Consider the following 12,679-nt stretch of genomic DNA (forward strand, 5'->3'; position numbering starts at 1 on the left):
GTGTGTGTTGATTTGCAAAAGGCGCAGAATTCCAGCTAGGCGCCTTTTAAAGCATTAAACAATTCACCGGAAACTGATGTTGCAAACCGATTTTATCGTAACGTTTCAAACCTGCTTATAACAGCGGCTTGGAAGTTCAACTGAGTGAACTTGCTTTCCATCTAGCGGAGGGCTCGGGAACGCTTCATTCTGAAAGATGGCGTTGGTCAGACTTGTGCTGCAATATCTCGTTGAGATTCTCGTGTTCCCGGTGACTGTTTTTCAGTGCATTGGAATATGGGACCCGCTGTACAAAAAATTTTTCCCGAATCTCATGTACAGATTCACGATCGACATAAACAAGAAGATGGCCAAAATTAAGAAGGAACTCTTCGACAAGCTGCCAGAATTCGCTAGTTCCTCGGGACTCACTGTCTTGGAACTGGGTTGCGGCTCTGGTGCTAACTTTCAGTTTTTCCCCTGGGGCAGCAAAGTCATATGCGTCGATGTGAATCCCAACTTCAAGAGCTTCTTGAAACAAAGCGCAGCCGAGAACAAGCACATTAGGATGGAAAAGTTTATTCAGGCAAGCGGCGAGGACATGGGCCTAGTGGCAAGTGGGTCGATCGATGTTGTGGTCTGTACCTTGGTCTTGTGCAGCGTTCAAAACATTGACTTGGTGTTGGAAGAGGTTATACGCGTGCTGAAACCGGTAAGAAATGCAAACACACAATGTTCAATTTGTAAACTATTAAATCCTGGATCAGCTAGTGTTTGAGAAGTCAAGAATCTGGGGGAGGGGGCAGGGGGATTCCGAGGTAGTTAATGTGAGCAAAGGGTCAACTGATTTCTATACGGGTCGCGGAGAAGAGATGGCAGATATTGTACCGGGAGAAACAATCAGTCTGCTGAAGTAACTCTGGACCGTCGTTGTGTGAGGTCGAAGACTGAGTAGGGAGAGGGCAAAGAGCGAGTAAAAAGGAGGGCAGTGGGTGATTTGTGCACTGAGTAGGGGTGAAGGATGAGAGTCAGATTGAGCTAGTTCCTCTTATCTCGTGACTCGGCACTCAGGTACTTCTTTACCCAATAACTATATGTGTCTGTGGGCTCTTGTTCTCAGCTTGCTTTCTAGCTCACTGGGGATCTCCCTTCAGTACTCCTGCAAAGTTTCAACCTGCAGAATAAACAACCCATTGCAAAAGACAAACTGCACTTCAGAAATACCGAGAGTACGAGTGTAGTCCTTGAAAGCGTCTGGAGGTCTTAGAATCAGTTGTTTTGAATGGTTGCTTTAAATTAGTGGCATTGTTCTGGCTTTATTTCCAGAGACTTGTTGCTAAAGAGATGCACAGATTTAGAAGTGCTCCGTTGCAAACATTGTATATGTGCAGAACGAACACCCCCCCCCCCACACACACACACACACAACAGATTTCCAGCATCTCTTTAGTTTCTGTGGCGATCTTGTGTTTCTGTGGTTTCCTTCCACTTTCCAACAACTTGTGGCTCCTGAATGAAGTGGTTACTCTGCTCTTGCCTACATCAGGATGGGGGCAGATTTAGGAGGTGTATGGAAGGCTGTTGAGAAATGTGGGGTAGGGGTAAAAGAATGAGAATGCGCCGGAAAGCAAATGGCTTAGGAAATTAAATACTTTGAAATACAAAACTGCAGGAGCTGGAAATTTTTTTAAGAACAGTTCTCTTATTACCACCCTCTCTACAGGTTGAAGGTGTCCCTTTGATCCATTCCATGTGGGAAGGAATTTGCAAGTTCTGTCTTGTGAGATATGTGGAAACTTCCTCAGCCCTTTTCCAGTACATTGCCATTCTGACTCTGCTTCCTGAATATTTTAATTGCATTTATTACTAATTTTATCCTTTTTATGTGGCTTTTCCCAGGTCTGTTTCTCTCAGGGAATAGACCAGCAACACGTTCATTGCAAACCTACAGACTCTTGCAGCTGACTTGACTATACTTGCAAGGACTTCATTCAATTTCACCAGCTGTAATACTTATTCTTTTATGCTTCTGCTTACTATTATCCAGGGTCCCACCCCTTCCAGGTGAAGCGGCAGTTAATTAATTTGCATTTCTTCCGATCTCGAACTCAGCACTGTATTGGCAGAACCAGTGGCCAATCAGAGCTATTAGCAGAGCAACCCAACAAGCATGTTCTACAACTGTGAATAGTCAAAAGGTTCAAAGGTTCACTTAATATCAAAGCGTGCACCTGAAATTTGAATTTCTCCAGATAGCCACCAAACGAAGATCATGAAAGTCGTTCAGAAAGAAACATCAACCACCCCCCTCCCCCCCCCCCCCCGCGCAGTAAAGAACAGCATCCTGATCATTAACCCCCCCATGTACAAAATGGAACAGGAACATTGAACCTCCCCCCAAAAAAAACCCTCCTGCACAAAAACTAATAGAACATCAACCCCCAAGTACCCTCCCCTCGCACACCATCCATGTACCTATCTAGCATTTCTTAAATATCCCTAATGTCTCTGTCGCTCTCTCTCCTACCACCACTGTAAAAAACACTACTAACGTATCCCTATATTTTCTGCCAATCGCTTTAAAAATTCTAGCCCTCATATTAACCATTTCTGCCCTAGTCTCTGCCTGTCTACTCTATCAATGCCTTTTATACCCCTCTATCAGATCACCTCAAAATCTCTGGGAACAGAACGGACAGCATGCTTTGTATTGGATCTTGACCACCAGGAGGAGAGCACTTGTACATTTCTACTTTCACAATGGATTTTGACTTTGCATTCCATACATCAGGTCACACACAAATTGAGATACAAGCTGATAGTAAATTGAAAACTAAAAAAATATGTATTCAATGATTGAAAGAGGGATTAAACAAATTACTCAAGACTAAAAGTAATGAACTTGATATGACGTTTAAAATAGATGTTGTGGAACCATGGCTCAGACTCATAGATTGTATAGAAATTAAATCTGTCTTAAAATAAGTTTCCATACAGTGAGAACAGATCAATAGTTCAGATGACATCACAAGCATGAAACTTTTTCCAGTGTTACTGGTGCATTTTAATTGCAGAACAGAAGGTATTTTTGATTGCACAGAGCAGTGAGTTGCAGCTATTTTTAAAGTACCTACATAATTACTCAAGTACCTCCAGTACCAATATTACTCTTTGCAGGATTAAGCAGGTATAAATTTGAACCCCAGTTTCCTGAATCCTGTTGAAGTGTTACTAATTTGAGCAGAACCGCAAGCTGCCAGCGGACAGGGTGTGAACAAATACTTAAAGCTATTCTGAAACATGCCTAAGAAGGTGACTTACCTGCTCCTAACAAAGAGAATCATAAGTAGCATACAGATAAGATTATCTTTATGAACCTTTATTATTATTTATAACCCATTCTAAGTTTATTCGTAATGGCCAGAAGATTTTCCTTATTACAGCAGTTAAATTTCTCCCATCACTTCTTCTTAATCATGCTGTACCCTGCTCAAGTCCTTTCAAAAATAAACTGATTATACTGTAAAATAAAAACACAAAATGCTGGCAGAACTCAGCAGGCCAGACAACATCTATGGGCGGAGGTAGTGACGACATTTCGGGCCGAAACCCTTCATCAGGTGTGAAGTAACGTGGGATGGTCGAGGGGGGGATAAGAAGTGGGGGGAGGGATAAAGTAGAGAGCTAGGAAGTGATGGGCTGGAGGGAAATGGGCTAGGGGGAAGGTGGAGAATTATGGGAAATAAAAGAGAAAGAAAGGTAGGGCTGGGGGGAGATTATAGTGAGGGGGGGAAAAGAGAAAGAGAACCAGACTGAAATAATAGACAGGGATGGGGGTGGGGGGGGGCAGGGGTATCAACGGAGGTCTGTGAGTTAGAGTCTGTTCATGCCGGCAGGTAGGAGGCTACCCAGGTGGGAGATAAGGTATTGCTCCATCGACTGCGCGCGGCCTCATCTTGACGCTAGAGGAGGCCATGGACAGACATGTCGGAGTGGGAGTGGTCTGTGGAATTGAAGTGTGTGGCCACAGTATACACATATTGCTTGTTAAGTTAAAAACAAAAAATGCTGGAATTGTTTAGGCCAGGCAATAGCTATGGCCTTCAAGAGGACCACAACCTTGTTGTTGGTTTTGGAGGCTTGTGTACCCCAATGACCCATAAGGCCCTAAGACATAGCAGAATTAGGCCATCTGACTCATCGAGTCTGTTCTGCCATTCAATCATGGCTGATCTTTTTTTCTTTCTCCTCCTCAACCCCAGTTCCCAGTCTTCTCCCTGTAACCTTTGATGCCATGACCCAGAGAACAATGTTGGCCTTGGTTCTTGGTAGGGGCACCCATGCCAACCAGGTCAAAGGGTAGAGGCCAGACTAAGACTACATCCACACTAGGCTGGATAATTTTGAAAACGCTGATTTCACGTAAAATCGATAGGCATCCACACTATGCGTTTTTAAAAATATCTCTGTCCACATTAAGACGGATATTTCGGCGAATCTCCTCCTACTGAGCATGCGCAGGACGCATCTACCGAAAACAAGCGACATGTTTGGTATTGCTGTGTAAGTGTGCGTTTGTGCAGTTACAGACTAGAAAAACTTAAACGATGGACAGCTATTGGCTCTCATGCAGGAGGACTTAAAAGTAAAAAAAAATCCGAGGATTTTATTTTCCTTTTTTTTAATTTATATACTAATACTGGAGCGTATGGAGGCAACCAACAGGGAGTTTACGGACAGTATGATCTGGCTGATGATGAATATTGAAAAACTGACTAACTGTTGCATTAATAAAGCACCTTGTTGAATGTATAAAACATGTCTGCATCAGTGTCATCTTGTATTTCCATACAATGTTACATTAGGCTGTTACACATCAAGATTTAAATAGCTCAGACTCAGCAGAAAGCAGCTGATTGGGCAGTCGAGGTCAGGTGACCAAGCAGTTTGAAAAGCTCAAGCAAATAAATAGAGGGTTACCTCAAGCAGAGTGGCCAGTGAGTGAGTGGGCCAGTGAAGGAGTGGAGATTTGAGGCTTTGACTCGAGAGGCTTCGACAGGAAGAGGCTGAGGACGAGCTTCACTCCAAGTGAGGTAAGGCCAGGTAAGTTCCTTTCAAAGGAGTAAGTTTCAAAAGTTGAGGCAAGTATTGGGTAGGTCATGGCAGCTGAGATCGGCCCTGTGGTTTGTTTATCCTGCAGCATGTGGGAAATCAGGGATAGTTCCTGTGTCCCTGACGATTATGTGTGCAGGAAGTGTGTTCAACTGCAGCTTCTGGCAGACCGCATTGAGTGTCTGGAGCTGCGATTGGATTCATACTGGAGCATCCGCGATGCTGAGAAAGTCGTGAATAGCACGTTCAGTGAGTTGGCCACACCGCAGGTAAAGGCTGCACGGGCAGAAAGGGAAGGGGTGGCCACTAGACAGCGTAGCAGTAGGCAGGTAGTGTAGGAGTCCCCTGAGGTCATCTCCCTCCTAAACAGATATACTGTATTGGATACTGCTGGGGGAGATGTCTCATCAGGGGAAGGCAGCAGCAGCTGAATTCATTGCACCATGGGTGGCTCTGCGGCACAGGAGGGAAGGAAAAGGAGTGGGAGAGCTATAGTGATAGGGGATTCGATTGTAAGGGGAATAGATAGGTGTTTCTGCGGCTGCAAACGAGACTCCAGGATGGTATGTTGCCTCCCTGGTGCAAGGGTCAAGGATGTCTCTGAGCGGCTGCAGGACATTCTGGAATGGGACGGTGAACAGCCAGTGGTCGTGGTGCACAAAGGTACAACGATATAGGTAAAAAACGGGATGAGGTCCTACAAAGTGAATTTAGGGAGTTAGGAGATAAACTAAAAATTAGGACCACAAAGGTAATAATCTCTGGATTACTACCAGTGCCACGTGCTAGTCAGAGTAGAAATAGGAGGATATTTCAAATGAATACGTGGCTTGAAAAATAGTGCAAGGGGGAGGGATTCAAATTTCTGGGGCATTGGAACCAGTTTTGGGGGAGGTGGGACCGGTATAAACAGGACGGTCTGCACCTGGGCTGGACTGGAACCAATGTCCTAGGGGGGGCGTTTGCTACTGCTGTTCAGGAGGCTTTAAACTAATGTGGCAGGGGGATGGAAACAAATGCAGAGAGACAGAGGGGTGTAAAATGAGAGTAGAAGTAAAAAGTAGTAAGGTGAAAAGTAAAAGTGGCAGGCAGGCAAATCCAGGGCAAAAAGCAAAAAGAGCCACTTTTCAACATAATTGTATAAGGGCTAAGAGTGCTGTAAAAACAAGCCTGAAGGCTTTGTGTGTCAATGCGAGGAGCATTCGTAACAAGGTGGATGAATTGAATGTGCAGATAGTTATTAATGATATAGTTCGGATCACAGAGACATGGCTCCAGGGTGACCAAGGATGGGAGCTCAACATCCAGGGATGTTCAATATTCAGGAGGGATAGACACGAAGGAAAAGGAGGTGGGGTAGCATTGCGGGTTAGAGAGGGGATTAACGCAATAGAAAGGATGGACATTAGCCTGGAGGATGTGGAATCGATATGGGTAGAGCTGCATAACACTAAGGGGCAGAAAACACTGGTGGGAGTTGTGTACAGGCTACCTAACAGTAGTAGTGAGGTTGGGGATGGCGTTTAACAGGAAATTAGAAATGTGTGCAATAAAGGAACAGTAGTTATAATGGGTGACTTCAATCTACATATAGATTGGGTGAACCAAATTGGTAAGGGTGCTGAGGAAGGGGATTTCTTGGAATGTATGCGGGATGGTTTTCTGAACCAACATGTCGAGGAACCAACTAGAGAGCAGGCCATTCTAGATTGGGTATTGAGCAATGAGGAAGGGTTAGTTAGCAATCTTGTTGTGCGAGATCCCTTGGGTAAGAGTGACCATAATATGGTGGAATTCTTCTTTAAGATGGAGAGTGACATAGTTAATTCAGAAACAAAGGTTCTGAACTTAAAGGGCAACTTTGAAGGTATGAGACGTGAATTAGCTAAGATAGACTGGCAAATGATACTTAAAGGGTTGACGGTGGATATGCAATGGCAAGCATTTAAAGATCGCATGGATGAACTACAACAATTGTTCATCCCAGTTTGGCAAAAGAATAAACCAGGGAAGGTAGTGCACCCATGGCTGACGAGGGAAATTAGAGATAGTATCAAGTCCAAAGAAGAAACATATAAATTAGCAAAGAGAAGCGGCACACATGAGGACTGGGAGAAATTCAGAGACCAGCAGAGGAGGACAAAGGGCTTAATTAGGAAAAGGAAAAAAGATTATGAGAGAAAGCTGGCAGGGAACATAAAAACTGACTGTAAAAGCTTTTATAGATACGTGAAAAGAAAAAGATTGGTCAAGACAAATGTAGGTCCTTTACAGTCAGAAACAGGTGAATTGATTGTAGGGAACAAAGACATGGCAGACCAATTGAATAACAACTTTGGTTCTGTCTTCACTAAGGAGGACATAAATAATCTTCTGGAAATAGTAGGGACCGAGGGTCTAGTGAGATGGAGGAACTGAGGGAAATACATGTTAGTAGGAAAGTGGTGTTAGGTAAATTGAAGGGATTAAAGGCAGATAAATCCCCAGGGCCAGATGGTCTGCATCCCAGAGTGCTTAAGGGAATAGCCCAAGAAATAGTGGATGCATATTTTCAGAAGGCATTTGATAAGGTCCCACATAGAAGATTGGTGGGTAAAATCAAAGCTCAGGGCATCGGGGGGAAGATATTGACATGGATAGAAAACTGGTTGGCAGATAGAAAGCAAAGGGTAGCGGTGAATGGGTGTTTCTCAGAATGGCAGGTGGTGACTAGTGGGGTGCCACAGGGCTCGGTATTGGCACCACAGCTGTTTACCATTTACATTAACGATTTGGATGAAGGCATAGAAAATAACATCAGCAAATTTGCTGATGATACTAAGCTGGGTGGCAGTGTGACATGTGATGAGGATGTTAGGAGAATTCAGGGTGACTTGGATAGGCTGGGTGAGTGGGCAGATACTTGGCAGATGGCGTTTAATGTGAATAAGTGTGAGGTTATCCATTTTGGGAGTAAGAACAGGAAGGCAGATTATTATCTGAATGGTGTAGAGTTAGGTAAGGGAGAAATACAAAGAGATCTAGGAGTCCTTGTTCATCAGTCACTGAAGGTGAATGAGCAAGTGCAGCAGGCAGTGAAGAAGGCTAATGGAATGTTGGCCTTTATTACAAAGGGAATTGAGTACAAGAGCAAGGAAATCCTCTTGCATTTGTACAGAGCCCTGGTGAGACCACACCTGGAGTGTTGTGTACAGTTTTGGTCTCCAGGGTTAAGGAAGGACATCCTGGCTGTAGAGGAAGTGCAGCGTAGATTCACGAGGTTTATTCCTGGGATGTCTGGACTGTCTTACGCAGAGAGGTTAGAGAGACTGGGCTTGTACAAGCTGGAATTAAGGAGATTGAGAGGGGATCTGATTGAAACATATAAGATTATTAAGGGATTGGACAAGATAGAGGCAGGAAATATGTTCCAGATGCTGGGAGAGTCCAGTACCAGAGGGCACGGTTTGAGAATAAGGGGTAGGTCATTTAGGACAGAGTTAAGGAAAAACTTCTTCTCCCAGAGAGTTGTGGGGGTCTGGAATGCACTGCCTCGGAAGGTAGTGGAGGCCAATTCTCTGGATGCTTTCAAGAAGGAGCTAGATAGTTATCTTATGGATAGGGGAATCGAGGGATATGGGGACAAGGCAGGAACCGGGTATTGATAGGAATTGATCAGCCATGATCTCAGAATGGCGGTGCAGGCTCAAAGGGCCTAATCTACATCTCTTAGCTACCTATCATTAACACACCATTGTCTTCTACATTCTTAAGATTTCATTCTCCTCCTAAATCGGGTACATGCATAGCAAATAGCAACAAAGCTGACTACATAGTTTTGGTTACACAGCAAACAATTTCAACTTTTATACTCCAATAGGATCTTATTGAAACGTCTAAAATTCTAAAGGGATTGGACAGGCTAGATGCAGGAAGATTGTTCCGATGTTGGGGAAGTCCAGAATGAGGTGTCACAGTTTAAGGATAAAGGGGAAGCCTTTTAGGACCGAGATGAGGAAAAACTTCTTCACACAGAGAGTGGTGAATCTGTGGAATTCTCTGCCACAGGAAACAGTTGAGGCTGGTTCATTGGCTATATTTAAGAGGAAGTTAGATATGGCCTTTGTGGCTAAAGGGATCAGGGGGTATGGAGAGAAAGCAGGTACAGGGTTCTGAGTTGGATGATCAGCCATGATCATACTGAATGGCGGTGCAGGCTCAAAGGGCTGAATGGCCTACTCCTGCACCTATTTTCTATGTTTCTATCTATTGTCAGAGAAGTACTTGCATAACTAGGTAAACCACCGTCATACGAGCAAGGACAGAAAACAGGACAAAGTGAGTATACCTATTTCTTCAGTAAGTTATGGGTCAAAGTATTTGGTGAGTACATTTCTAGCTCTTCTGGCTTCAGTCTTGTTGCCGTTTGTTCTGAAATTGTTAGGTTGCGTTCAAGAAAACAATGAAATGGCGTGCTGCCATCACCGTCTGTCCTGGCACGTCATGACAGCGTTTTTAGATTTCTCTGGTTACCCCGTGCACACTGCTCCAGCCAATCCGGCGTTTTCAAAATTACGCACCCTGGAGGGCATTTCTGAAATTCTCCAGTTTTGGGGGACCAAAACGCCGTTTTAGTGTGGACTGAGAGTAAAAACAAAGAGAAAAAGCTTTGGTTACAGATTTATCCGGTCTATTGTGGACGTAGCCTAAGAGCTTAGCTCAGGGCTAATAACCCTGACTGGTAAAACAAAATTGTTCCAGAAACAGCAATCTGAGTGCAACAGTATTCCTGAGTCTCTACCTAGGATGTGTGTGACTGACAGTAATGAAAACTGAGATACAGTGAAGGAAGCTTTGAACACTACTAGAAATGGAGGATCTTCATTGCCACTCCAAATGTCAGCAGAGTAAGTAAGTAAGTGGCTATGGAGAAGAAATGGGGTTTAGATTTCAGGTTGATGACCTTTCAGAGGATTAGAAACTGGAAATGCAGCAATGTTTTATGTTGCGCAGAAAGGGAGAGGAATAGAAAGAACAGGGAATGTCTGAGAGAGTGAAGACCAAAAGAGAATGAATGACACAGGGTAGAGGTAAGAGTAGCCTCAGTTGGTCACTAATGACAATCAGAAGCATGTTATTTTTACTGAAGCGTCCAAAAATGTTTTGATAATTTCAGCTTGAATGAAATTAATAAGAATTTCTCAGACTGGAATTTTTTCCACTTACTTCTTCCTTCTCCCTTCAAAGGTGCACAGTTTTTCAGGCCTTGCTATGTATTTGGAACCGATTTTAGTCAGCCCAAATGTATGCTTAATTATTTAGGAAGGTGGTGTATTAAAGCTATTGTTAATAATGTAATGTGAAACAGCTTTTTTAAAAATCACATACAATTAACTTTGGAAGCCAACTTTCATAATAATTAGTCACCACTTCAGTAAAGCATCATAAAATGTGCCTATCAAGACAGGTGTAAATGAAATAGACCTTTCAGAAGGATGGAGATCCATTGTACAGTGGCCAATTTATTAGGTACAGCAGTGGAACCCAGTTTGGTCTTCTGCTACTGTAGTCCATTGACTTCCAAGTTCGACATGTTTTGCATTCAGGGATGTTCTTCTGCACACTACTTTTGTAACGCATAGTTATTTGATTTACTGTCACCTTCCTGTCAGATTGAGCCAGTCTAGCTATTCTCTGACCTCGCTCACTCATTAATGAGGCACAGAACTGCCGAACACTGGGTATTTTTTGTTTCTTGCACCATTCCCTGTAAACTCGGGGTTATTGTATGTAAAAATAAATAAATAAATACATTCCAGGAGATCAGCAGTTTCTAAGATACTTAAACCACCCTGTCTGGCACCAACAATCATTCCACAGTCAAAGTCACTTAGATCACATTTTTTCCCCATTCTAATGTTTGGTCTGAACAACACCTGAGCCTCTTGACCATATCTGCATGCTTTTATGCATTGAATTGCTGCCACTTGATTGGCTGATTAGAGGGTGTGCCTAATAAAATGGCCACTGAGTGTAGATCTGGAAAGAAGCTTGGAGAGCGATAGCAGGACAGTTATATACACCAGCCTTTTCTCAGCAAACATGCATAGAGTTGGACATTGAAATTTTCCAGCTACTCCTTGCCAACGCCTAAAATCAATCTACCTTAAATTGATGAGCATATTGATTTCAAAAACAGAACCATTTACGGCTTGCTTTAAAGACAGGAACCTTCTCTTTCTCAGCAGGAATTAAGTGTTGTGTGGTATGATTTCACTTTGTTTGGTATTAGCATCAAGCAAAGTACCAAAATCTATGTATGGTCGCAAAATCACACATCAGTCTGCAGAAATTACTCTTGTAGTTTAAGATATTATACTAATTGCAGTCTAAAACTGATGGATTATAATCTGCAAATTATTTAACTACCTGTTCACTTTGGTTTCTTTGGATCGCTCATAAGTTTTTATTTTATTCCTGCAGGGCGGTGCATTTTTCTTTATTGAGCACGTGGTTGCGGAGAAAACAAAGTGGCGGCACTTCTTTCAACATGTATTCCAGCCAGCGTGGCGTTATTTTGGGGATGGGTGCCTTCTGACCAGTGAAACTTGGACAAACCTCGAAAAAGCCAAATTCTCAAAGTTGAATATGAAGCATATCTGTGAGCCCTTGGGATTCAATTTGATTTATAACCATGTTGTTGGATATGGAGTTAAATGAGAAGCTAGTCACTGGGAGATCATATCTCAGATGATTGTCTTTTGATTATGCATTACAAATTTCTTCTATAGCTGTCATTGCAAATAATAGATTTAACACACACAAAATGCTGCAGGAACTCAGCAGGTCAGGTAGCATATATGAAAATGAATGAAAGTCGACATTGCGGGCCAGGACAAAACATCGGCTGTTCATTCATTTCCATAGATGCTGCTTGACCAGCTGAGTTCCTCCAGTATTTTGTGTATGTGTGTTGCTTTGGATTTTCAGAATCAGCAGAATTCCTTAAGTTTATGAATCTTAGAAGTTACAGGTCCTCTCCAAGTTACAGCAGGGTTCCGTTCCTGAGAACCATCCATAATCCAAACAGTTTGTGAGCAGGGAAAGCAGCCACAAACTGAGTTCCAACCTGGCAAAAAGCGGCCAGCAAATCCATCCCACCGGTCTGCCAAACACTCGATCATATGTACAGACTGTACTTACGGCAGGTAATTCTTGAGGACGACCTGTAATTGTGGTTTAGATTAGTTTTAAGTGAATCTTTTAAAATTGTGTCATGTAGAGAGAAATTTCTGTATAACTTTTTTCAAATGTAATCAAGTGAGGTACATGGTCCATTTGTGGCATCACATTAGAGCTTTGTTAGTTTTGATATTTAATTACATCAATAAATATTTAACTCCATATCCTCCAAAGCTTCCTGGTCCAGATTATTAAGCTTATTTACACAATATTATTGCTTAATTTGAATTTGTATTTGTATTGTGGGCATATTCACCAAACACTATCCCTATCTTCTTGCTACTTGCAACATGAATTACTACTTTCATTTGAAACACAGGACTATGTGTGCAAAAGTAACACTTAATAGAGCATCAGATCAGATCAA

General features: G+C 42.8%; 1 protein-coding gene across 1 annotated transcript; it reads left to right on the forward strand.

Annotated features, from left to right (window-relative positions):
• Positions 1 to 149: 149 nt before the first annotated feature.
• Positions 150 to 12,476, forward strand: LOC132384677 (N6-adenosine-methyltransferase TMT1A-like). Its single transcript, XM_059956039.1, has 2 exons — positions 150 to 691; positions 11,554 to 12,476. The coding sequence occupies exons 1-2, from the start codon at positions 197 to 199 to the stop codon at positions 11,788 to 11,790; spliced, it is 732 nt and encodes a 243-aa protein (XP_059812022.1). The 5' UTR covers positions 150 to 196; the 3' UTR covers positions 11,791 to 12,476.
• The last annotated feature ends 203 nt before the right edge of the window (positions 12,477 to 12,679 follow it).

This window comes from Hypanus sabinus, chromosome X1, assembly GCF_030144855.1.
Source record: "Hypanus sabinus isolate sHypSab1 chromosome X1, sHypSab1.hap1, whole genome shotgun sequence".
Taxonomy (NCBI): Eukaryota; Metazoa; Chordata; class Chondrichthyes; order Myliobatiformes; family Dasyatidae; genus Hypanus; species Hypanus sabinus.